This window comes from Micropterus salmoides, unplaced genomic scaffold (genome assembly GCF_014851395.1).
Source record: "Micropterus salmoides isolate LMB-PRFRI ecotype aquatic unplaced genomic scaffold, ASM1485139v1 Ms_hic_scaffold_4, whole genome shotgun sequence".
NCBI classification, from domain to species: domain Eukaryota; kingdom Metazoa; phylum Chordata; class Actinopteri; order Centrarchiformes; family Centrarchidae; genus Micropterus; species Micropterus salmoides.
The window spans coordinates 23027595-23054525 of NW_024043372.1; the positions used below are offsets into that span (position 1 = coordinate 23027595).

Genomic DNA, 26931 nt, shown 5'->3' on the forward strand with positions numbered 1-26931 from the left:
TCCATATGATGTGAACATGGCATTAATCTCTGAGTTGTTTCTGTTCCACTGGTGCGTAAACATCCTCTCAATCATACAAGATATTTATATTCATCTACATAGGTAACACATTTAAATTGCCCTGATATTTGACTTCCACTGCATGTACTTACGCTGCCCAAACACACCTTGTTACTGAGATATGAAAAGTGAAGTCGAAATTGTAGAGTGAAAAAGAAACGACCTATGTGCAATTTCGATTTCCTTCTTCCCTTCATTTAATGGTCTGTCGCAGTTTGCTTCCAAGGTTATTAAACAAAATTAAACTTAAAATTCAATGTGCAGCCTGTCTCCAAAGTAACAACAACAATGAAACGTGCAAGTACATTTAAAGAAATCCCGTCAGTGTTGTGTTTTTGTGTCTAGTATTTTTCCTGTTCTCCCCTCCCCCCATGTTTTCTCTCCTTCCTCTTTGTTTGCCTGATCTGCTTGATCCTCTCCTAGGCGCCTTGTCTCCTCCCAGCGACAGCTGCGGCTCTATGATTGGCTGTCTGTGGGGAGAGGTGGGACTTGCTGGTTGTGCTTTCTGTTTTTCTAGCTGGAGGAGCAGCTCTGTCGTCAGTTGCTCTGTCGTCAGTTTCGGGAAACAGTCCGACAGCTGAAACGCACGTTGCTATAAAGTGTGTTAAGCAGGTTTGAAGTAGTATTTTATTACGTATACAAACACGGAGAATATCCAGTACAGCGGAGGAGCTCTACAGGTTGACCTCATAGGAGGAAAATAACGGGAATACGGGATTTTGTCGTTCCCTCTGTCCTTCCTGTTCAGCCTTTTGTTTGTCACCGCTGCGCTTGAGCAGGCGACCAGTAGCGCCCCCGTGCGAGCCAACAGAAAAGAGCTCTAGGATAGGGAGCCAAACGAGCGGCCGAGCTTCTTGCGTCCCGACCGACGTGGGTCCCACCAGCTTAGCTGTCCGATGCGGAGTGAGGATGAGTCCAGCTCTGGAAGCCCTCATGCAGGCGGACGGGACTCCATATCCCGGAAAAGGGGTGATGCTTGAGCCCTTCGTGCACCAGGTGGGAGGCCACTCCTGTGTGCTACGATTTGGGGAACAAACAATCTGCAAACCCCTAATCCCCCGGGAGCACCAGTTCTACAAGAGCCTCCCTCCAGAGATGAGGAAGTTCACCCCTCAGTATAAAGGTAAGACCCCCTTCCCAAATCTGGGGGAAGTGTCAAGACGGCGTATATGAGATGATGTTTTGGTATCTGGCTTTAATAGTTTCCTTCTTTTTCCGTAGCTTTATGCTAACAGCTTGCAATATATAATGTACCATTTGCTGCATTTGATATTAACGTTACACTGCAAACAAATGCATCTGTTCAGATCATAAGGATGCTGTTCTGCTATGGGCAGAGTGATGGGTTGTTGCAATGGCAATGCTGTACACAACAACACACTACATAATGTGTTCACATATCTATAGATACATTTCTGTTTTCAATGGCATCATAATGGGACCTGTGTTCAGCGTCACTCATGTAAGAATGAAGCAATTGGCAGGCCTGACTACCTACCAACACGGTGAGTAGCCAGAGGCTCTTTACGTGCGATGCCTGGCTTAAAGGCGGGTACGGTTTCAGAGTGAGATAGAGTTCCACAGGGATCAAAAATAAATGGGACAGATCACCAGGAGAGAAATGCTAACGTCAAGTTGAAGAAATGTCCAGGACTGCTTGCAGGTCCGTCACAGAAACGTTGGATCAGTCTTTTGTTTTTTGTTTTTTTTTAAACCAAGATTTTCTTAAAAAGACAAACCGCTGTTTCAATGCCACACACGAATACACATTTTTATGTACACACGTAGGCATTTCCTGTTTCTCACGATTTCACCCACAGACAATGACACCTAGCACATGCTGATACAGACGTCTGTAGGGGGTCAAATTACTGTGGTAAGACACACTCATGGTATCTTGACTCCTCAGAAATGCAGCATGGGACTATAAAAAGACTCAGGATGAGGAGGATGTGGGATTTGGAGGGGCAGATAGTAGAGGACATCTGGGGCCTTTGAATGCTCCTCAGCAGTGACATTCTTACATTGTCACTTACATTTCACACAATACATACTGGTACTTTGCTTAGAGATAAAGACATTTCAACAATATCTAATTGTTCCAGGACACCTTGCTACACCTTGTAATCTGAGCAAAGAAGAAATTCATGCTTATAACTAACTGTACAACATATTATGAACATTAAGGCCATCACAAATGTGTATATGTAGATAACGATAGTGTACAGGATTTTAATTGCAAGATGCAGACATGAAAGCAGGATTTGACATCCAGAGCTATTGAACCTAATTATACAAAAGCCACTGATAATGATCTGCAACTATGTCAAACCCCTGCTAGTATATTACAGTCAATTAATGCTGCTGGGCTGTAAAAGTATTTATCGATGCCCCCGTTTTACAAGTTTATGAGCCCTTCTTGTGAATTTAGTCAGAGTGACTCACAAGTTCCCACACTCACTGAGGTGATGTGATGACAGTGCAGCACAGTCCACAGTCAAGGACAGACTTTAGAGGCAGGGCTTCCTGCAGGATGATGATGTCCGTGCACGTGACATCAGCCGTGCCTCAGGCTGCGGAAGAAACGTGAATGCTGGGTCCTCAGGCCCGCCAGTTAACATGCAAAAGCACAATGCTTTTTTAAAACACTTTTCCTGTTTGGTCTGGTTGTTCTCCGAATAAATTGCTTTTTATCTGGTGGCTGTTTCGTAATGTGATGCAAAGTGTATCATATCTCTGCCACTTTCTCTTTCGATCACTTTCAACCACATCTCTCCTAACTATCTGTGTGTTATCTGTTATCAGACGCGGCAGCTGTGATGTTTATTCTGAGTGCAAAACTTCCCCTACCATACACAGAGAAGTGTGACACACACAGCCCCTTCTAGGGACTTGTTGTAGGGGCGGGGGTGTTTGTGGATCATGTCATAAAATAGCATTGGCCTTAAAGCACACTGTGTTTCTTATATCATTAAGATGGTTCTGGAAACATCTGTTAGACCCTGTACCCCTCTCTGGTTTGTTTGTAAAATCAGGGTTGATGCTTCTATACAAACTGCATTAAATGTCTGTTGATTCTTTCAAGGCCTGTATTATGAACTGTGTCTACAGACACATGTCACTGAATCATGGTATAGCACTGTTTTTTCTTTTTTTCTATTTAGCTGTTGTTCACTGTATGTTTTTGTGTGTGTAAAGAGAGAACTGTTCTTGCATTTTTTTTTTCATGTCATTGCAGGCTGCTTGAAATTCTGTATTTTGAGTTATTGTGTGTGTTTTCATGAGGAGTTGCTTAATAAATGTGCTTCTCAGTTTGACACATTTCAGCCTCGCGTGGTGTTTTGTGTCTCATTTTCTGAATAATGAGTCTTATAAATACAGTTTATTCTCTGACATGTTGCTCTGCTTGTTAATGTCCTGCTTTCCTCTTCACCTCTATAGCCTCAACCTCCCATACAACATGTTCGGATATTCGCATGAAAAAAATCACTGTATGAATGTGTTAGTATCTTTGTGGAAATTCATAAAAAGATTTAGGAAGGCCTGATAAATGGCTACCTAATATGATTCCCATTATTATAAATGATTCCCAGTACCCATAACCACTCTCTGGTGCTCCTTCTCTTCCTCTCTCAGGTGTCGTGTCAGTCAGTTTCGAAGAGGATGAGGAAGGGAACCTGTGCCTCATCGCCTACCCCCTTCACAGCGAATCGGGCGACCTGGAAAACAACGATCCCTCAGCGGACTGCGAGCCCAAGACCAAGATGCTGAAGTGGAGCAACAAGAAGCAGTCCTCATTGCTTCTGGAAAGTGACAACTACAGTAAAGACAGAGCTCGACACAGCCGCAAAGAAGACAAGCAGCAGGCAGAGGTTCTCTATTTCAGCCTGGAGAAAGGAAATGTGGTGCCACAGATTAAACACAACCCCTGGAGTCTCAAATGTCATCAGCAGCACCTACAGAGGATGAAGGAGAACGCAAAGCACCGTAACCAATACAGTATCCTTTCATGAATCAACAGCAATTCCTGTGTGTCTGAGAGGGCAGTGAAGTAGAGGGATGGGTCTTTTATGTCAATATAAGCACTTACACTGTCTTAGTTCATAGGTCTTTTGCTGTTGTGCGATCCTTGACCCACATTCACAGAATTTATTCTTTTGGAGAACTTGACATGGCGCTACAGAGTACCATGTGTCTTAGACTTGAAGATGGGAACTCGCCAACACGGGGATGATGCTTCAGAGGAGAAGAAAGCCCACCAGATTCGCAAGTGTCAACAGAGCACATCGGCCTCTATTGGGGTACGACTTTGTGGCATGCAGGTATGGTAGAGATGTAACACAATTCTGCATTGATGTTCTTTTTATTGGTGATGTGAAACTGTAGTGCTTATGTTTCTGTGTGACCCACAGGTGTACCAGTCAGACTCAGGCCAGCTGATGTTCATGAATAAGTACCAGGGCCGTAAGATGACCCTTGCAGGCTTCAAGGAGGCTCTCTACCAGTTCTTCCACAACGGACGCCGCCTCCGCAGAGAGCTGTTGTCCCCGGTGCTGCGCAGACTCCGGGAAATGCAAGCTGCCCTGGAGGCCTGCGAGTCCTACCGCTTCTACTCCAGCTCCCTGCTCATTATATATGACGGAGACCCACCCAGGACTCCCACTAGACCTAGACACCACGGTGGGGAAGAAGGTGATGAGGATGAGCCATCTGATGAGGAGGAAGACGAAGAAGATGAAGGGGCCTTTGGTTTCCCCCGTTCCTCCTCAGCAGGTGGCAGTGCGAGTGTGGCTGGAGGAAGCAGCAGCAGCCACTCATCCCACAGCACAGGAGAGGCCAGCAGCCCTGCGGTAGACGTGCGCATGATTGACTTTGCTCACACCACCTGCCGGCACTATGGAGAAGACAGTGTGGTGCACGAAGGCCAGGACAGTGATTTCATCTTCGGCCTTCAGAACCTGATCACCATCATCTCCCAGCTGGAGGATCACAGTACTGACTGAGGCTGCACTGGAGCCAACATGGTCAAAATTTTAAGCCTGGGATGAGCTCCCTGAAACCCTCCTTACTGGTGCATTGTCCTTATGCCTACATAGGGTTCTGATTGTCCTCTGCTTGGAGGGAACCTCAAGACACCTCGGGGTCAAGGGTAGTGTCTGTGTGGCCATCCCTGTACTCTCTTAGTTGCTCCGAGGACAGGGCTATGTGTGCCCCTACTTGCACTTTTCTCTTTTTGAGACTGCACCTTTTTCTTTGTTAGACATGGTAGGAGAAATGTTGTATGAGACAGCAGTCTCAACAACCACAGGAACTCCTGTAGCATCCTAGGACCCTCCTCCACTTCTCATTTGGTACAGACGAGTTTCTATGAGGTTCTCTCTGAGAGAGAAAGAGCGAGACAGAGATAATTGAAGCTCAAGTGTAGTTCTAGGAGCCTGACATGGTGCTTTACCTGTGACATGACATACGTTTTGGGGTTTTCTTTGGATGAAGTTTGGACTGCCGGCCCCCAACAGCACAGCACATTATTTGTGGGGGAGTTGACTGTTCAAGGTTAGCAGCCTTGTAGCCAATGACAACTTAAGCTTCTGAGAAGGACATTTTGTGTTTATGTTGGTGTCTCTTGTATCAAACATGTTTTGTGTGTCCATCGGGTGCTCGGATTTACAGTTTTTGGTGGAAGACAATTATTTAGGTCTAGAAGAAGGGATTTGCCTTTTTTTCCAACAGTTGGTCCCCCCTATACCTTTTTGCCTATAAAACGAAGACATCTAGAAAAGGGGATAATATCCTTGTTTTGTCACTGTCTTTGTTTTTGTCTGATTCTCTCTTCTTCATTCCTGAAACTTTGACTTAACAAAGAGAATATATTGATTTAAAAACACTAGCTACAAAGACTATATAGAGACTATTTATTTGAAAGGATTGTTTAAAAACTAAAAAAAAATGGAAACCTCTACATTCCATATTACCACTCTAAATGTTTTGTTCTGACTTTGACAGACTTTGATTTATTTTATTTTTGCAAGAGCTGTGTGTTAACATTGTCTTGGAAAATAAAGGCATTCATTTCTGGTTTAAAAAAAAAAAAAGCTATGGTCCATCTTGTGTTTATTTACACCATGTAGTGTTTGAATAATATACATTCACTGGACAGGAAGTGGCGAATTGAGAAAGGGAAATGACATGTGAGCAGGACCCGTTGCAGAACATTGCAAGGAAACATGTTCAATCCGAAAACGTTGCAAACCTCCCCCTTGGTAAGTGTGAGAGGCTGCAAGGACCTAAAATTATATGTGACAGCACCTCACTTTGTTTTGTTTTTTTACTTTCCTCATGGCTGAGGCACTGACTGACTGATTTGAGCATTTTCCTGATTTTTCACAGCAAATTTATTATTAGAAATTTACTTGTAGACAAGAGGTCAGTTTCAAATAATCATTGTACTTGTTTTTATGAAAACAGCATCAAACACTTACATGCAAACTTCTCTTTTCTGGTAGTATCTCCATACACCCCTCAGGTTGGACAGAGGTGCTTGCTTTTAGATCCAGTTACATCAAAAAGTGTCTCTGCAGTGAGATGGATTCTGAAGATTAAGATTTTATTGCAGATTGTTGCTGAGGGCGCATAACACTGAAATTAAGAGACAGACAAACCAATATGTAATGACACATGAGAAATGCGACGTGATGCTGTTGAGGTTGATGGATGTGACTTGAATTCTTGCAGCCATGGTTGAATATTTCTCAAATGAAATATAAAACCATTTGGAGAAGATGCTAGTATTAAGGATAATTTGCTCTAACATCACTGAACACTGTGATGTGAGTTTCTATGCAAAAACAAGTTATATTGATTATTAACCAAAACATCAGGACCTGGTATTGTGTGCTTATTCAGTGTGTATTTTTTTAATTTTGACAAAACTGATCCACAGGAAAGTGTCTGCCGAAGGAACAGGCTTTACTCTTTCGGGATTTTTCCTTTGTTTTCACAAATACAATATGCTTGAGAAAGTGTAAATACAAAGATTGCAAACCTCACCTCATGCATGCGTCATCATAGTTAAAGAGTTCATTATTAAGCAGTTTAGTTGAGCTTTTGGCCTGGTTGCCATTCAGGGGCGACATCGGTGCCTGATCTGCACCAGGAAGGCGTAGGGCTCAGATTCTCACTTCAAACATGAAAAACATCCACTTGGGCTGTAATGCCAAGCAGGAAGTATTACAAGGTGTGAGCAAGCAGCCACATGCACCAACAGCTCCAAAGCAGCAACCTCGGATGACCACTGTTCAACATACTTTATGCACCCTCAACTCCGTAGTGAAAGTTGGTGCCTGCCAAAACCAGCGGCTTTGTAGTCAGCCTAATCGGCTTTACAGCACCGGAAAACACTCTTGAGTCCACGGAAACACTGGCTCTGTGGAAAGTATGCCTAGAATGCTGCATCACTTTTCAACAACTTGGCAACCTGCTTCAAAGTAAAGTTTCAGTTATTGTTGTATTTGTAAAGGCTTGGTGTTGTTGTGGATAAAGTAGCAGATTTCAACCCTGGACAATTCAATCTGTGAAGCAGGTTAAAAAACATTAAGAGGTGGCTTATGTTGTTAAAGAAGTCATATAACCGTTATGAAATTTATTTATTTATTTAGAGATGTGAGGTTTTCTAGTCTTTTTGATGTTTGTGCAGGTGCAGTAAAACATATTTGGCAACACTAGTATTCAGGACAAACTGGTCAGACCAATGACACCCAGTAAACAAACTGTGGGCCCTCAGGAGCATCATGCAGCACTCTCCTGCCACAACCACACATCATCATCGCATCAGCAGTTTCCTCTACGACAGGCTGGAACAGACTGATGACGCAGGGCCTACAGATGACCCACATACCCGCGCTTTATGTGCAAGATTCAGTTACGAGATTGTTCATGCACATATCCCCCCAAAATAAACAACTAGACATGGGTGGATTAAGCAATATCAAATCTAATAAGACATTTAAGACAAAACGTCTTATCTGTCTGCCTGTCCAGGATGTGAGGGGGTTTTGTCCAGTTTGGTGCAGTGGACCTCATCAAAGGAAAGTAAAGAGAGAGACAGACAGTTTAAGAGACATGATATCATGGGGCACAAGATCAGAGGGATCCTCTTTTCAGATCTAAAAATAAACACATTCCCTGCTCATCTGCTGCCTTCTACAAAACAGATTCAACAGACCCAAGCTTGTTCATATGGTTTGAATGATGAAGTGCACTGTCTCCTGTGTATTGAAACATTTCTTCACTTGATTTGCTCTCTTTTTTTGGTTAAGTGGGCTCGTCTGTCTGTGCTGTGCCTGTGTTGTATGCATGTGGGTGTGCTGGTGTGGGACAGTTGCCTTGGTGACTGAAGTGACTTTTATAACAGTGATCCATTACTATGGCAACAGCACCAGTATCTTTAGCAGTTCTGCACTACAAAACAAGGGGGTGGCTCGGTCTCATTGCTCATACAAAAATATTCACATAACCTGAATAAATGACACCTGGCATAGAACTAATTGTGGAGTGAAATGATCCTTCTGTTTTCACTGGATTAGGGGGCTCGGTTTCAAAATATTGCAAGAAAACATCAATTAGTGAAGCATTGCACTCACGGAATTACTGCAAGTGTGATCAGACTGAATGTAATTTGATCAACATAGTGGTTTTGCAAAGTACTAAAAGAACGAATAAAGCCTGATTGACCCCAATAGCACACAGGAATGTGCGAGTTATGATGTAAGAGCCGGTGATTAATCTTACTCTGATGATCACACGTGAATGCAAAGTTCTTATGTGGAGGTGTACACGCAGGTGTTTGCAGCAAGGAGGCTTGTCGTCCATAACTTGTGGTGTCAGAGTATGACAGTTCAAGCTGATTTAAATTCTTTTGTTATTGTTTGATTGGCATTCTGGCTACCTGAGCTTCTCAGCCTGATGACTTTAAAAGTCATTCTGTTGCAGACCTGCCTGATCTCGTGCTGCAAAAGAGAAGCCACTTCTCTGTGTTGTGAGAATCTGCAGTACAGCACATGCACTCCCACTCTCCCTGCAGCAACAACAGAGAAGTGTATGTGAGCTTAAAATAACCCAGACACAAAGGCAATAGGAGGTATGAGTTTGTTCCCGATGAAAAATGTTTTGGTTCAGACAATGGACAGAGAAAGGTATCACTGCATTATGTACCATTGGAGTACATTAGATGTGGTACATTAGAACATGTGTGAGCTTTCAAGACCTAAAACAGAAATATTGTCTGGAAAACCAAGACACTCAAAGGACCATTTTATGAAGTTGGTGATGACTGATTACAGCGTAGATATAAAGGGTATAATTAAAATAACTGATATGCGTTCAATGAAAAAATTTACTTAACCTGAGGAGAGTCAAAGGTAATGTTTCTGTCAGCAAATAGATGGATGACGCGTGTGGTCCTTGCGCACAATGTATATCATATGTTCAAAGACTACGACGCCACAACCCGTTATGCAACCCCCCTTGAACCCTGGTCAGCAGATCAATCAGATAACAACACACAGGCCCCAGAAGGAATAACATGATCAGAAGGAGAATTTATGATACAATAAAACTGAGCACACTGTGTCCTTACTGTCGGCCCATTTTCATATCAGGCCAATTGTGTCAGAATTTTACTTCCATAGTCTGCTGGCACTGTCTTAATGTAAAGTCTTATCACCTCTTTAACCTTTGTCCCTGAAGGCCTAATTAACATTAGTTGAAATGTTTAACCTATCAAGGGATCTGCTGCGTAACTAGATGGATAGCTGGATCTTGGCCTCAGTTGTGCAAGACATACTATTTTTTTAATCAAACCTCATGTAGTGAGCAAGATAAAGGACGCCTGAATGCTGAAGTTAGACAGTATACATGTGAGTTTTCCTTTGGACAGGACCAGATGTTCTGCTGGGGTTATGTAACTCCTCAGGGGTCTCACTAAATGTTTTGTCTCATTTCTGAGCAGCTGCCATCAGGGGTTGTGTCAGTCCATCAACAGCTGTTCTCAAAGTTTATTTATGTTACCAAATCCAAGAGTCAACTGTTGTGTATTGAACAACACCACATATTTTGTACATATTTATACAGATGGGAGATAAATGAAAGTCAAAACAACATTAATTGTCAGGCAGCCATGGACCTTCAAAACAGCTTCAACCCCCCTTAGCAGAGATTATCTGTTGTCTGTTGAACTCTAGGAGGATTTACACCATTATTGTTTCCAGTTAAAACAGCAAAATTTTGGACCAAAATAATATCAATATCAAAATAGTATCAATACCCATGCTGTCTGATCAGCATCTTGATATGCCACACTTGTTAGGTGGATGGATTATCTCTGCAAAGGAGAAGTGCTCACTGACATAGATTTTGACAGATTTGTGAACAATATTTGAGAAAAATAGGCCTTTTGTGTACACAGAGAAAGCTCATGATGAACTGGGGCAAAAACAAAAGTGTTGCATTTATAATTTTTTTTCAGTGTATATTGATTTGCCGTGACCCTTTCCTCTAAGGGGACTGGTGGACCCAAATCATGCCTTAGCATAAAAGAGCCAGCTGATCCCCTCACTGTAGTGGTCAAGCATTGAAGCCTATAGTTCTCATAGACCTCAATGCAGATGTCACTTCAACCACTATTCCCACGCTAGTTGAGTAGTCTATGTGACTGAATCTTCTTGCCATCTGCACCCCAATAATCACCCATGTCACAAAGTCACTAAGATCTCTCCCTCTTGCAGTCTTGAGCATGAAAGGATGTTAATTACTTTAGTTAATGACTGTCATGCAGTACACATGCATGGAAGCATCTGCATTAGTTTTGTTTCACCACTAATTTTGTTTAGATTTTTGCTTTAATTTGCCACTTTTGTTTATTCTAATTTGTAATTAAATGTCCTGTTAGAAGGAAATGTGAAATGTAAAAGAAGAGCGATGTGTTTGATGCTGACACCTCACCCTACCTTTGGGCCTTGCTGTGATGTGCATAATCCTTTGTGTGTGTGTGTGTGTGTGTGTGTGTGTGTTTGTGTATATGTGTGTGTGTGTGTGTGTGTATGTGTGTGTGTGTGTGTTTGTGTGTGTGTGTGTGTGTGTGTGTGTGTGTGTGTGTTTGAAAAGAGAAGCCCTTTCTCGGCAAGTCAAGATGTTTGTATCCACATTACAGTACAGGCGCACTCATTTTCCCTGCAGCAACCGCAGTGAGTATGGTTGCTTAAAATAACCCAGACAAGACAGGCCGAGAGAGCTACGAGTGTGTCTGGAATAATCTGGATTAAGCCTGATGACTACAGTCCAGTTAAGGACGGTTAACTCTTGCAGTGTTATATCATGGCTTGTCAGACACGCCACATTCTCCCGTCAGTGAGATTGTTTTGGTCCTCGGCTGGTAAAAACATGGCTGCATTTATCTCCCTCACAGATATGTTCCTCTTCATACATCCCATGACACCAGACTCTTTCCCCGCAGTAATTGCAGTGCCCGTAGGTGGATTATAATGAGTGAGTGTGTATGTAGGGAGAGGAGGTGTCTTTCAATGAAAAGTCCTTAGTAGCTGTGCACTCTCATTCATCTGCAGCACAATGATGTCACTGGGTACTTTTTAATTAATGTAATTAAGATTGTAGCAGTCACGTTAGCTCATTCATTTTTCTTGAAGGAATTTTTCAGCAGGTTGTCTTGCTTCTTTATTGTGTGTTGTATTGCTTCCAGTGATGTTTCACAAATATTTAATCTATTTTACACTGATACAGTTGTAGACCTCTGTTGATTGTCTTTATACTGTGTTTATTGAACCTTTTACAGTAACTATGGGATTTAACCCTTATATTTAACCCTCATATTCTCAGCATTACTGCTATTGTCAAAGAACAGCTGGTCTTTTAAGACACATTGCAATTCATTTTGTAAAACATGAGACTATACATCTCGGCTGGCTGTCATGGTCTTGTTTATGTTAAGAACGTAGATGTCAAGGAACCTTTGAACTGGTTATATAAGACCGCACTGAGCACAGCTGTTAAAGTAAGATTAACAGGACGACAACAGCAAACGCCTCCCCACTCTATGCCTCTGGGATTTGAAGGTGCTATTATTTACAAAGCTTCATCCCCAATTTAGACATCCCACATTTACACTGTGCCTTTCTATGAATTGAGCTGAACTAAAGGTTTATGGACAGTGACACATGTTTAAGCCATATTATTAGCAGCATTGTGTCAGTTGGTCCATCATTTTGGTCCAGACTAAAATATCTCAACAACTATTGGATGGATTAACATGAAATCATATTCCTCTCAGGATGAATTGTAACTGACTTTTTAACATCCGAATGAATCCGTCCAACACTTTGGTTTTTTGGCAAAATACCTGCTAAACTAATGAACGAACCAGCCTCAGCTGTGCTGTGTGTTTAACTTTAGTGCTGATTAGCTAATGTTAGCATGCTAACATGCAAAACTACGATGGTGAACATTCAGTATTTGATGCATTTACTGTAATAAACCATGTTTATTTAAAGCTGAGGAGCAGAGCTGTTCTTCAGTAACCCTCCAAAGCTGTGTGAGAAAATGTCTGCAGGGAGGAGATAGGGGTCGCTGATCTGTAGATGTTGTTGTTACCAGGTGCATGAGGGCAAGGACACAGTGTTGTACTGTTAAGGTTTTCCCAGAGTGGTAGCAGACAGAAAACAAGAGAAGCGGGATAAGACAGCTGAGCATGGAGTGACTCACACCCTCAGTCTCATGGTGATCTTGTGACTCTTTACTCCCACACAGTTTCTTGTGTTGATGTATCCAATGTTCACTCCTCCCCTAAAAAAAACTGGACATTCCAGGGAGGTGGGAGATGGCAGAGAACGTGGTATTAACCTGTCACTGTAAACATCAGAGTGCAGCCTTTCCCAGACATGTGCTTTTACCTCCCTACGTCAGGATTCAGGCAATCTATGAGCGAGATAATCTGCTTTACACACACATAGGTGTGCACTAATTGAAACACAAACAAGTAATCTGGTTTCGATGGAGGGTGTTAACTCTTTTACAGCACAGAGTGAAACACTCCTCTCTTGTACAAGCAACAAGGAATTAGATGAATGTGAGGGGGGAAAGGCAGGGGTGTAAAAGAACAATAGTGATAGTTCAACATTCCTTCACGTTGCAGCAAAGTCAGACTCTTATGTAATGCCAGCAGCATATGTGTCCATGTTCATGTGGACATTGGCAAAGAGAGGGCATGTATTAAGAGTGTGTAAGCTTGAGATATACACTAATGCAGCCATCATTAATGCTGGTATTACTTAAATCTCAGAGATTGTGAAAAAATATATTAAATATATTGATTTAGACCAGTGACTACTCTAATTGTGAGTTTTTTGTCAGTTCAGTTTAACATCCAGTGAATATCACCACGAAACCGTTAGATGCTCTCAACATAAACTACTTATATACAGTAGGCTACATGTAAGGGTAAAATGATATGACATGGGGCACAGAAAATGACCCTCAACGTCCCCCGGCTCACTTGTTGCATGTCGCTCCCAATCTTTCTCCCTCATTTCCTGTCATCTCCCTGACCCCCAACAAAAATATGTTTTTTTCACATGCTTCCTTAGAGTTAGGCGAGAAGATCGATACCACTTTCATGCCTGTCATGTTCAGTATGAAGCTGGAGCCAGCTGAGCTGTAACAACCCTAAAGCTTATCTTTAGTTAAATATGGGGGTTCATGTAATGGGTTTTTGCTCGGCTGGGAGCAGTTACTTCGTGGAGTGTCCGCTGGTTGCTTAGAAAATGGTGTTTTGAAAATGTTGTTTTTGTACAGGTAAACAAACTCTATGTTACTTTAGAGGTGTTGGTGGGTGGGCATTGGTATTGTTGTTTCCCTGTGTTTCCATTCATATTTACTTATATTTATAGTTCAGACATGAGAGTGGTATCTTCTCATATTCTATAACATTCTATAAAAATGCATGTGACATATTTCCCTACCAAACTACGTATATATTTAACTTTTGGTCTCATTTAGACTCTTGTCATGAGTCTTGCTTTAATTGCAGGTAGGTAGGCCTATCACATTTTCACTTTACTCACGCAGTCACTCTGATGATGACTGGCTACTCGTGTATGTTGTTCTATATTTACCATGTATGTAGCTTGGGCCTGTTGACCTTTAAAGTTCTGTGTCTGGTCCTAGAATTGTTGTTCTTAAAAAAACAAACAACTGTGTCCTCCAGTGTAATAACCAAATGAGGAACCTTAGATAAGGCTTCATTCTGTTTGAGCAGCCTCTCGGTTATCTTTTCCCTTGTACCACAACACTATGGGCACTCTGTTATCAGGGTATGCTCTGAAAGACTGAGCTCTTTCTCTGCTACACTGTGTGTGCCGTTCTCCTCTTTCAACTATGTGAGAAATGCTTCACCAACTATTTACAACATCCTGTTGACTGATACTCTGTCATACTGCATTTTTGAAGGGAAAGATTGATGTTCGGGGCCACTGCCTTTATAATACTATATATTATATGTATTGGTGTATTATTCCGATTTTCATATGTATTGTATCACACTTGAATAGCCACCACTGGCTAAATACATTTCATGTCATGAAGAAAGTAGCCCTGTTTACTAAGCACTTCCAGTTCATAGTCACATTTGGGACATGAACTGTACAGCTGTGGCAAGGCTCTGTGGTCCTATACGGTACTTGACCACAGTAAGTATTTGCGGCAAATCTCAACATAATAAATCTATTCCAACTTTCTTCTTTCAAAAATTATGTAGTAGGGACTTCAAATAAGTAGCAAAGTAAGAGTCTAAAGTAGGGCTCAGAAATACCTTGAGACTGAGACATCCGTTGGAAATAAATGCTGTTTGTATCATCATTCTCAGTCAATGTTTTTGACATGCTGCTGTTTGTGGTGACTCTTTGGTTGTTGTGCAATATTTTATTGAAGGTGTTGCCCGTTACTATTATTTGACACCAGTACGCCTCTCTCAAGCACATGCATAGCATTAACATGATAATATTTACAAATGAAGCATTTATTACAGGCCTATTGCAGTGCATTTATTGACATAGTAAAGTGTTCCTTTATTTTGTCAACTCCCTTCATGCGACTCCCTTCATTCGTGTGACTTTGCCTTTGTTTACAGTCATCCTGGCTTGAGAGAAGCTTGGTATTTAAAAGTGTCTTCATCGGCCTGCATTTCCTGAACTAGATCCTTTTCAGGCCACTGCTGCTCTCTGGTGGAGACATGCATGTGCTCCTGCAGGGAGGAATAGTTGAACAGCAAATATCTGCTGGTCAGAGCAGAAATATAAGCAAAAGTAAGAATAATGTGTAAAAAAAGTATTATCAGAAAAATAAACTCAGTATATCAAAAGTGTATGTACTAATGTTGAATGGCCTCTTCAGAGCCTTGAGTCATTACATATTGTATCATTGATTATTATTATCAATGCAGAAACATACAATGAACATTTAATGATTCAGCTGTTCAAGGTGGAGTTAACTGCTTTATATAGCTGTTGTTGATTCGTCATATTTTGAAGTTTGGAATGCAAAGCCTTAATCAGCAAAGTAACTAGTGACTACAGCTGTCAAATAAATGTAGTGGAGTAAAAAGCACAGTGTTTATATCTGAAATGTAATGGAGAAGATCTGTAAAGTTGCATTAAATGCAGGGTAAGACAGGCAAAAATGAGCTCTGTGTTTATATTGAGGCCCATAAACCGACCAGTATGTCTACGCTGGAAAACTACCCTGCCCCAGGTTTGCTGTATGTCAATTTGTTTATGATAATTTGGTTGAACAAAAGTGCAATTAAGTATATGCTCCATGTAAGCATAGTATCAAGTGAAGAATTAAAACTGGATTTTGACACAGAGCCTCACAATAAGACAGGGCCTCAAGAGGTGTACATGCAGGAGCCACATGTGGAACATTTCAGTTATTACACTGCACTACTACACTACTTTTCAGTGCTGCATATTATCAAACAATCAAATTACAACTCACACAGACAACATGAAGCCTTTAGGCCCCCAGACTTGTCTAGCCCTAACCCATTATAACTGGCTGGTTTTTAAATACCCTTTTTTCCTCCCCAGAACTTTATTAAAGTCAACACATTAACGGTGATGACATGAAATAGGCCTACAAATTCCACAAACAATGTATTTAAGGTAAATAAATCAAATACATTTAAAGATAAAAACAAGAAAAGAGATTTTAAACTACTACTTTTTAACTACTTTAAACTTTTAAAACAAGTGTAGGAATTGCACATAGGTGGTAAGAATTAGAAAAATAAATACAAAATTTGTTTAAAAAATATATAATAGTTGTTGCAAGACTTTTGTTGTTGTGTGTTTTAACATATTTAGTAGAAAAAAACAATTCATGTTCAACGAAGGAGAAATTGTGAGCTGCCGCACTGAACTGACATGTAATTTTCCTAATGAAATCACCTACTCTTATCTGAGTTTCAAAATAAGAAATATCATCTTCACAGTTTAAATTCAGAGGCTGCTCGTGTTTAGCTACAACACTGGAGGCTGGTTCATCAAATATTTTATTTTATTTTACTGAATCTTATTCATCTTACAAAAATCTTCAACCAAAACAAAAGTACATAAAAACAACAGAATAATAGAACATAACACAGCTAGATACATATAAGGCTATCATGTAACAAGCAAAAAGGCTTTAAAGGTTCAGTGTGCAAGTTTTAATGGCATCTAGTGGTGAAGGTTGCGAATTGCAATCAGCAGCTCGTTGTGCATTCACGTGCTCCTCGAGTGGTCCCATTTCCCGAATTGTGAAGTCGCTCTTCCGACTTCAGTGTGTGTTCATTGTTGAATGAACATGGATGCTACAACAAAGATGTGTTTGATTAGCGTATAAACAACACACAGATATCTAGTTCCCTCTACCTGGACAGTAAACCGTCAAAAATTTTTGCAATACGAGATATTGCACAAATCAAAGTTTTGTGTACTTCTTTATGTTCCATGTATTCACCGCTCCCCCCTCCCTTTCCAAGCGCGCAGGAGAAGCTATGGTGGCCTACACGCTCTGTCGGTTCTTGTGCTAAATAGTACATGTGTTCCTCCATTCGTCCAAATTTTTTTTTCTATTCTTACTTCTAATAAACCAGTCGACTAATACTACTAGTACTTCTTTACGTACATATTCAAGGTAGTGACAAAATGCACTCTGTAGTGCCATTTGTCCGTTCAGGCTACTGTAGAAACATGGCAGCGCAACATGGCGACGTCCATGTAAGAGGACCAATAGGTTATTTTTTCTCACATACTGTAAACAGATCATCTACACTGCAATTCAAACATTTTCAACATATAAAAGATAATTCATATAGCGGTATATGGTTCTAAACTTTCTTAGCTCTGAATGGCATTGGTTTGTCAAGGTGATTAACTGGTCAAGAACATAGTTTTAAACAGTAGGCTATGTAGATAGAAATGGCTCATTAAGGTAATAAAAACATAACGGTTCATTATGTAAGGTCTTTATACACCTCTGAACACAGTTATGTACATTATATTGCATTTCTGTCAATAGATCTTCCTATATATAACACTGGACTTCTTGCTTGTACACACTGGAAAAATCTTTACACATTTTAACTGTTTTAATTGTTTTACTTTTCTTTAGACCACATAATGTTTCACTATAATGTTTGTTATTTCTATATTGAAATGTTGTGTTTATGGTTTTTTTCAGACGTTTTGCATGAATAAATGTAATATTTTCCATTAGCTGGTTCTTTAAATCGTTGGGGTTCGTGTCTGTAGTGGTGACGTGTCTCTAACGTGTCTCCTCCTCCCGGCAGCTCAGGCTGAGATTCACTCTAGTCACATTTACACAGTAAAGAAGCACATAGGTGGACAGCTGGGACATCATGGGCAGTGAGTATGACTTTGACACACAAGTTGTACTAGCTTTTATATCTTGAGCCTGTGCAGAAACACCGGAAACGCTGTTCTAACTGTTCTTGGCAACTTAGTTAGCGAGCAGGCGTATTAGCGCTGGCATTAATACCAGGCTAGCTTACGTTGCTAGCTAGCTTAGTTGGCAGTTGCTTTTGTACTGTTATGAGCCTTTTGTGATTATAAGCGGTTAGTGGATTCAGTAAAACACATAAGGAGTATTTTTTTTCAGCTGGATTTCTTCCTTGTAATGAGGTCTGCGAAGCGCCACGGCGGCTCTTGTGTGTTGGAAACATCTCCTAAGCTAACTTGTTAGCCACTCATTCAAAGACGCTGACAGTCTAGTGATGACGACGCATAACGTTAACACAACCGGCGTTATCTCGAGCCTGCTGCTCCTCGATCACCTGCCTCCTGCTAACAAGAAACATGTGGAAATTATAATGTTAAATAGCTAGATACACCGTGAAAATGCCTAATTTGACATTTAAAGATGTTTGGTTTTGGTTATTGTAAATTCAAATCTATCTTGAGTCCGCCCACCGTTCACTGCCACGTCCCACTGACGGCCAGTTAACTCACGTAAATACTCATGTCTGCTTGTTTCCAGTCAAATTCTTGGAGGTGATAAAGCCATTCTGTGCAGTGCTGCCAGAGATCCAGAAACCTGAAAGAAAGGTGTGTATTACGCTTCATGTATTGGTGCATTTGGCAATTTATAATTAATAATTTGTTTTAATACCTGGCATAATGTGATTGTCCAACAGATCCAGTTCAGAGAGAAGGTATTATGGACTGCCATCACTCTCTTCATCTTCCTGGTGTGTTGCCAGGTAAGCATCACAATTAATTACTAATAATAATCTGTTCCTTTAGTCAATTTAGTTGAAACGGAAGCGCAAATTTAGATGATTTCAATATCAATAACATTTTGAAGAAAAACAAACATCAACTAAAATCCCACACACTATGGTCAGTTGTTCTCACTTTATTAATGATAATTTGGTCCTCAGACCCTAGGTAGATAAAATTCTTCTTAAATGACCTTCATCAAAGGTCTGAGGACCAAAATATTGTTAATAAAGTTTTTGAGCCAACACATCTGTCAATAAGACCTCTTAGCATGAAAGACATTTGTGTTTTGATAGTTGAATTGAGACATAATTTATTCATGTATCAATTGTTTTCAAGTAATTATTTGACTGCTCATCACAACTAATCATAGCCCATAGTTATGCCTTAAAGTTGAATATCGTGTCCTGCTATCATTGATTAATTTTCTGCTGGTTGATATGTTAATTCATTAAAAAAATATTTTGCACCTCACCACTTGCAGTAAAATTAGCACTGTTCAGTATGAGTACATAGTCTGTTTAAGAATATGTGTCCTGACAAATGTCAAACTATCCCAGCTGAAATAAGAAATATACGTTTCTTTTCTTGAATACTGTGGATTTGTTTGTAGTGTTGCACTGCCTAGTTTCGGTTAGACCAGAAAGTTGATTTACATGTTGTGAATGAAAGATAAAAAATGAAAGTTAAAATAGCATCACTGAAAAAAAAAAAAAAAAATCATTCTCTGACCCTGTGAAAACTGTTGTCCTCCAGATTCCCCTCTTTGGCATCATGTCCTCAGACTCTGCAGATCCATTCTATTGGATGAGAGTAATTCTGGCCTCAAACAGAGGTATTGGTCTAGCTAATAACTGAATAAAAGTCTAAATGCATGTTTGCTTCTCCTTCTGGTATACCCTAACTTGAATATCTCCCTCCAGGTACCCTGATGGAGCTGGGTATCTCACCTATTGTCACCTCAGGCCTGATAATGCAGCTGCTCGCTGGAGCTAAGATCATTGAAGTTGGAGACACACCGAAGGACAGAGCCCTCTTCAATGGAGCTCAGAAATGTAACTAAACTATCATTAGGTGGTTCTATTTCATAATTATTTTTATAGATCGTCTAATCCCTGTGATGTTTTTCAGTGTTTGGAATGATCATCACCATCGGTCAGGCCATCGTATATGTGATGACCGGCATGTACGGAGATCCCTCGGAGATGGGTGCAGGAATCTGTCTGCTCATCATCATTCAGGTGAGGACAAGAATTTTCTTCAAATTTGTCATAACAAATTGTGTAATTAGACTAAAATATATATATATTTTATTATTAAAATAATATTATAATTTATTAATTAAAACTGGCTTTCAGTTTGCACTTTACGGAAAATAATACAATGTGAAAAAAGAACACAATATAGAACAAACCAACATTATTTTTAGGATTATGACTACATGTTTCTTTTCCAGGTTCTTTGCATTCAACCCTGTGTTAGCTTGGATCAGTATCCACTTCTTTGCTTCCCCAATGTTCCCCAAATATTGGTGATTTTATTGCCAAAGACAAATACCCTACAGTGATGTTGACATTTAAAATAAGCACGAAACTGACACCACTTTTCCACTGTCGTCTTGAGGTGCATCAAGGTCATTTCAGAGTATCTCAGAGAAACATCTCATTATGTCAAGTTATAAAGTTTTAAAATAGTCATTGTTGTTATTAGAATTACGTGCCTAACAGATTAGTTTAGATTAATTAAGTAAAATATGCCCCAGTGGAAGTGGAAGTGCTGCTCTTTAAAGCTCACATTGTTATTAAGTTCAGGTATAAAAACAAACGGGCCAACTCATAGTCAGAATTAACAGCTAAGACTGCAAAGATATGTGAATTTACAGCAAATTGAAACATTTTCTCACGACTGCCTCAGTCATTGTTCAGCTGACAGTATCTGCTGTGTTCCTCTACAGCTGTTTGTGGCTGGGATGATTGTGCTGCTGCTGGATGAGTTGCTCCAAAAGGGCTATGGTCTTGGTTCAGGGATCTCACTGTTTATTGCAACCAACATCTGTGAGACTATAGTCTGGAAGGCCTTCAGCCCCACGACTGTCAACACTGGAAGAGGTAAGAAACCACAAGTTTGTCTGTGAGCATGTGATTCTGGTTACTAATTCATAGTTTTCATGTGACGTCACATTACAATGAAAACGCTTCCTTGTAGGGCAAAAAAGACGTTATTTTCCGCTGCCTGCCAACCATGCAGCAAGTGATACACTGTTACTTTGAGTTTGTTACTTTTGCGTTGCCAAAATTCTGGATGGTTGGTGTGCTTTCGATTGCACTAATCGAGGAGGAGACAAGCCTGGGCTGTGTTAGGTGAGGGATTTTCCACAAGGTAAACATAAACGTTACCACAGTTGAGCGGCAGCAGGTACCTGGCGGTTTTTAACGGTAGAAATGCGGTAGGGGATTCTGTAACGTTATATGGATCGGATATGCCCAAAACTTTTTTCCATTCCATTAACTGAACACGCAGATAGTACACAGAGATAGTACCCCTCAATATAGCTGGTCGTCATAGCGACGCAACACGCAACTGCCGCGACGCAATGTTAAATGCGACACACACACCAGTGATCCACACAGCTTTCTCTTTATTTAAGTTAAAACGTTTCAACATTACTCAGAATGTAAAGACAGATAAGCGGTATGAAAATCTTCCAGCTGTGTTTTCCTCTGACGCTGTTGCTGCAGCGGTCTCTGTGACGGTGAGACCAGAGGGCTCTGTGAGCGGGCGGGTGGCTGGCCTCGCAAATTCCTCCCATGGGTTGCCGCAGGCTTCCCCCGCTGCCACTTGCGGAGCTTCTCAACTCCGAAAACTTTCAAGCGCACATTTGTTTCGCCATTGCTTTTCATAAAACTGTCAATATTTGAAATCTGCACAGTTGATTTCTCACCTCAAAAATTCTCAGAAGTGGATTTAGTGATGTTTAGTAAAATATAAAACTTTCTGTTGCTGGCCTCTGTCAGGCACGCATAATGATGATGCAGTGGATAGTGACGATTCTCTCTGACCAATCAGTAGTCTGCTGTGTTTACACGTCACATTTTAGTCTCCCTCAGCTCGTTTGTCAAGTCAGTCAAGCTGGTACCGTGCAGTGGAAAAGGGGCTTGTGTTCATGTCTTTTTCTTCAGTTGAAAGGTGATCCAAATAAAATTTGACTGCTTTTGCAGCGTCCCTGCGAGGGAGTCACGGTGTGAGCCGCTATGTTGGTCTGTTGTTTTGCCCTCAAGGTCACCGCGCATGTCACGTGACTGAAAACTATGAATTGTAACTGGAATAGCCGAGATCACAGTCTATCCTGTTGCTCCTCTGCACGTCACAGATCTGTGCCTCACTCTTGTGACTTTTTGTGTTTCTAGGTACAGAGTTTGAGGGAGCAATTATTGCGCTTTTCCATCTGCTGGCTACTCGGACAGACAAAGTGCGGGCTTTGAGAGAGGCCTTCTACAGACAGAACCTGCCCAACCTCATGAACCTCATTGCCACCGTATTTGTCTTTGCTGTAGTGATATACTTTCAGGTGAATTGATGGCCTTTCTTAACCTTGCAACTTTTTCTCACAGTTTAAAATAGGAATTGCTAATGACCAAGATGATGTTAGAGAATTTAAACAGTTTAATTGTTAACAGTTGTCCAACACATTCACCTCTTCTCACAGGGATTCAGAGTTGATCTACCCATCAAGTCGGCACGCTATCGTGGCCAATACAACACTTACCCCATCAAGCTCTTCTACACCTCCAACATCCCCATCATCCTGCAGTCTGCCTTGGTTTCCAACTTGTATGTTATTTCCCAGATGCTCTCTACACGCTTCAGTGGCAATTTCTTGGTTAACCTGCTCGGGACTTGGTCTGTAAGTATACATTTAATCATTAGTCTCCAAGAATGGGTCCCCAGATGTACTTTTTTATGAGTCTTTTAGGTGTTTTTGGTAACCTAAATTCCAGCTCATTAAAGCTTATATTCTTTTCTGATGTTTGTAGGATACATCGACGGGCGGTCCAGCCCGTGCCTACCCTGTAGGCGGACTCTGTTACTACCTCTCTCCCCCTGAGTCATTTGGCTCTGTCCTGGACGACCCGGTCCATGCAGTCATCTACATTGTCTTCATGCTCGGATCATGTGCCTTTTTCTCCAAAACCTGGATTGAAGTCTCCGGGTCCTCTGCAAAAGATGTAAGTTATAAACACTTTCAAGCAGGTGGTGTATTGGGTTTATTTTAAACAGACTGTTTTTAAAGCTCTTTTCTTCCCATTCATCTAGGTGGCGAAACAGCTGAAGGAGCAGCAGATGGTGATGAGAGGACACAGAGAAACCTCAATGGTCCATGAGCTGAACAGGTAAGATCTTTTTTTGCTTTTCATTCACATAACTCATCAGCCGCTTAAACCATATATTGAACAAGTTAGAAGGGTTCTAAGCTTTCATCATGAATTTACATTATGTTCTTGTCACAAAGCAAAGAAAACTCAAAGCCATCATATTTCAATTTACCTTCCTTTATTAACATGTGTAACCATTTAGTGGTACACTCGATTGTCAGGAAATGGATCCTGAGGGTAAAAAGTCCACATACTCACTTGCAAACACAGTTTTGCAAAAACATATAGAAAACATTTTTTTTCATGTACAGCACAAGAGTAAACAATAAAATGAATTATGGTTGAATTCCATTTAGCTGCTTCAGTTTGAAGATCCTAGTATTGTGCACCCTGGCTCACTGTCACAACTGACTGGGACACTTGAATAGAACAAAGCCGTCATTAATGCTATTAGTAACCTGTGCTTCCATTATGACAAATGAAAATGTCTGCCGTGAAAAAAGCCTGTCACTGTACATTTGGTCTGTTTGTCTTGTACTGCATGTACGTGTAAAGTCTCGAAGAATGAGAGGTGGACTTTTAATAAGAGTAATTCATTAATAATCTCAAATTACGGTCCACTTCCTACCTTTTTCAAAATTTCAACCGCATATCTTCATTCTGAGTTGAGATCCCAAGGTTCCTATGTTCATATTTTTTCATATATTTGAGCCAGATTGAATCCCTTAGTCTTTGCAGGAGAGTCAACTCACGTGTCTTTTTTCTTTTGTAATAAGATTTTATGTTCTAAGAAATGCTTTTCCACCCAAACAAAGAATTTTAGTCCCTTGTTGAAGGCACAGAGTGCACAAATGTCAATTATTGAGCTACACTAAACTAATTAAAAGCAGGGAAGCATTTCAAGAATGTGACTACTTTTGTTTATGGCTAATGTTTTTCTCAGTTGTTTGCAACTTGGTCACTTGGGTGTGCGTCTACAATATGCACCGCTTAAAGGAACTGTTTGGAAAATGCTCTTCCACCATTTTCTAGTCTTTGTGCTAAGCTAACTGGCTGTTGGCTGTAGCCCTTTATTTAATACAGACTTAAGAATGGTGTCTATGTTCTCATCTAACTCTTTGCAAGAACGCCATAAGTATATTTCCCTACAATACTCCAATCACGATGAGTGTATCTACCATTCCTGCTACTTGGCATTTCTGCTGAAAGATTGTACGGTGAAATTCTGTGTATTAATATTCATCTCAATCTCCCTGTTTTGTGTTGTAGGTACATTCCTACTGCCGCTGCCTTTGGTGGACTGTGTATCGGTGGTTTATCAGTAATGGCTGACTTTCTCGGAGCCATTGGCTCTGGCACCGGTATCCTGCTGGCCGTCACCATCATCTATCAGTACTTTGAGATCTTTGTGAAAGAACAGAGCGAAGTAGGCAGCATGGGGGCCTTGCTCTTCTAGAAAAGCCATTATCCTCTCACCTTCTAACAACTTTTCTTAAGATCACCAACCTTGCATTTGTTTTACATCATGTGAAGCCCCTGAAACATCAGCTCTCCAGTTTCACGATGTTTGAGGAATCTTCAGGAATCTCAGCTGAAATGGGACCTTGTGAGGTGGTGGGGCTACACAGCTTGTCGCTCCCTCCACAAATCTTCCAAAGTAACACAAAGACCGACATGTCAGTTGTACCTCATCAGTTCTAACTGACTCAAGATTATAGCTCCCCAAGATTCATTTTCAAGGCTGCGTTTGTGTACGAGATGAAATCCTGTGGGAGCTTGGTCCTTTTTTTCAGACTGACAATAGAGTGCTTCAGTATGCAGGCATACTCAACACAGATGACGGAGGTCAACTGCCGGTTGTGTGCATAAAAGCACTCGATATTTAGCCTAGTTTATACTTTTCCTTTCAGCTTTTAAAAAATTTTTTTTTCTGACAATTACGTGAAGGTGCGGACCAGAAGCTGAACTGTCAAACGCTGAGTCAAGCACTGTACATTTTCCTGATTTGTGATCTGTGTTATAGCTGTTATTTGATCTGGGTGTTGCAAGAAGAGGAGAGGATGTGGAGCTCACATTGGGGTCCACCTGTCAAAATTAATTGTTCAAACTTATTTTTGTGAATATCTGATGAACCATTCAAAAAAGGGTCCTCGCTGTTTTACTGTATGGCATTCCCACGGAGCTGCAGTATTAACTCACATGTCCCATTTGTTTTTGTTACCCACTTTCTTTCTTCTTTTTTTTTTGAATTGTCTGCTCTAAGCATACTTGCGTTAATCATGTTTCCACAACTGACAAATTCTGTACATAGGCCATGCATTGAATAACTTAGAATTTGTCTTAAGTGTAAGATAAGTCTTTTGAATATGTCAAAATAAATGCATTTCAGAACAAACATTCGCAATAAAACCTTTTGTGGAAAAAGGCTTAATCTTTTGACTCTTCTGCTTTTCTAGTGAGTGAATCAGTTTTCAGAAGCGCAGGATTTCCAGGGAAATTCACTTGTCATTTTATACTATAATGCTTCTGGGGCTTTTTTAATCTTTGTATTCATGTCTGTACCATAAAGATTTAGCAATTCTATATGAGGTTATAACACTTCAACACGTCAAATGATGGCCTTTTTTTTTTTTTTTAGGTATTTCTCTATATTTTTCTTTTGCTGTATGAGTTATTGTATTCAGTCAGCTTAAAGTTTGGCCTGTTGGATGAGTAACATTTTACTGCTATTAATACTATATGAGCACTTTATAAATATTTAATTAAACATACTAGGCTTTGTAAGCTGATATAAAGATGTCTAATATTAATAAATATATATATTATATATTATGTATATATATATATTATTATATTATATATATAGTATATATATATATAGTATTATATATAGTATATATTATATATATATATAGTATATATTATATATATAGTATTATATATATATAGTATATATATATATATAGTATATAGTATATATATATATATATAGTATAGTATATATATACTATATATATATATATATATACTATATAATATATATATATATAGTATATATATATATATATATATATAATATATATATATATATATATATATATACTATATATATATATATACTATATACTATATATATATATATATATATATATATATATATATATATATATATATATATATATATATATATATATATATACTATATATATATATATATACTATATATATATACTATATATATATATATATATAATATATATTTTATATATATTATATATATATATATATATAGTAGTTTATATGGCAGTTTCCACTTATGGAGGAGTTATAGTTGACAAACAGTAATAAACACTCATCTGGTTACTTACGTTAAGGTGTGTTATGTGAATAAACACCAACAAGCCGTTTCAATAATGAATGAGCTCATCAAACATTGATTATGTGATTGCATGTTAGAAAATATAAAGATCGATTTTGTCATTATTACGGCAATATTACTTTTATCCTAATCTCCCACACCTGAAATAAAATAAAGTTTGGAAAAGTTGTGGACTTGCAGGGTAATTGTAAGTTTTTTTAAAGTGTAAAATCACAAATGGGACAGTACACTTTACAGATAACTAAATTGTAGATAACTGAAAGGAGGATAAACA

General features: G+C 39.8%; 2 protein-coding genes across 2 annotated transcripts; both read left to right on the top strand.

Moving 5' to 3' along the window:
* The first annotated feature begins 588 nt into the window (after positions 1-588).
* ip6k2b (inositol hexakisphosphate kinase 2b) lies at positions 589-6152 on the top strand. The gene is made up of 4 exons (XM_038695723.1): positions 589-1183; positions 3697-4059; positions 4207-4382; positions 4473-6152. Exons 1-4 carry the CDS (start codon positions 970-972, stop codon positions 5061-5063), a joined length of 1344 nt encoding a protein of 447 aa, XP_038551651.1. The 5' UTR covers positions 589-969; the 3' UTR covers positions 5064-6152.
* Positions 6153-17917: 11765 nt separating this feature from the next.
* sec61a1 (SEC61 translocon subunit alpha 1) lies at positions 17918-25709 on the top strand. The gene is made up of 12 exons (XM_038696880.1): positions 17918-18032; positions 18664-18731; positions 18821-18886; positions 19662-19740; positions 19829-19960; positions 20037-20146; positions 20860-21013; positions 22313-22473; positions 22612-22809; positions 22940-23131; positions 23220-23296; positions 24548-25709. The coding sequence occupies exons 1-12, from the start codon at positions 18026-18028 to the stop codon at positions 24732-24734; spliced, it is 1431 nt and encodes a 476-aa protein (XP_038552808.1). The 5' UTR covers positions 17918-18025; the 3' UTR covers positions 24735-25709.
* The last annotated feature ends 1222 nt before the right edge of the window (positions 25710-26931 follow it).

Bases quoted from the DNA above. Each gene is read 5' to 3' on its own strand.
- ip6k2b (XM_038695723.1), top strand. From the start codon at position 970: ATGAGTCCAGCTCTGGAAGCCCTCATGCAGGCGGACGGGACTCCATAT. The intron at 4,060-4,206 runs GTATCCTTTCAT...CCACATTCACAG, and splicing joins AAAGCACCGTAACCAATACA to AATTTATTCTTTTGGAGAAC. The intron at 4,383-4,472 runs GTATGGTAGAGA...TGTGACCCACAG, and splicing joins TACGACTTTGTGGCATGCAG to GTGTACCAGTCAGACTCAGG.
- sec61a1 (XM_038696880.1), top strand. The intron at 18,887-19,661 runs GTAAGCATCACA...GTTGTCCTCCAG, and splicing joins TCTTCCTGGTGTGTTGCCAG to ATTCCCCTCTTTGGCATCAT. The intron at 23,297-24,547 runs GTAAGATCTTTT...TTTGTGTTGTAG, and splicing joins ATGGTCCATGAGCTGAACAG to GTACATTCCTACTGCCGCTG.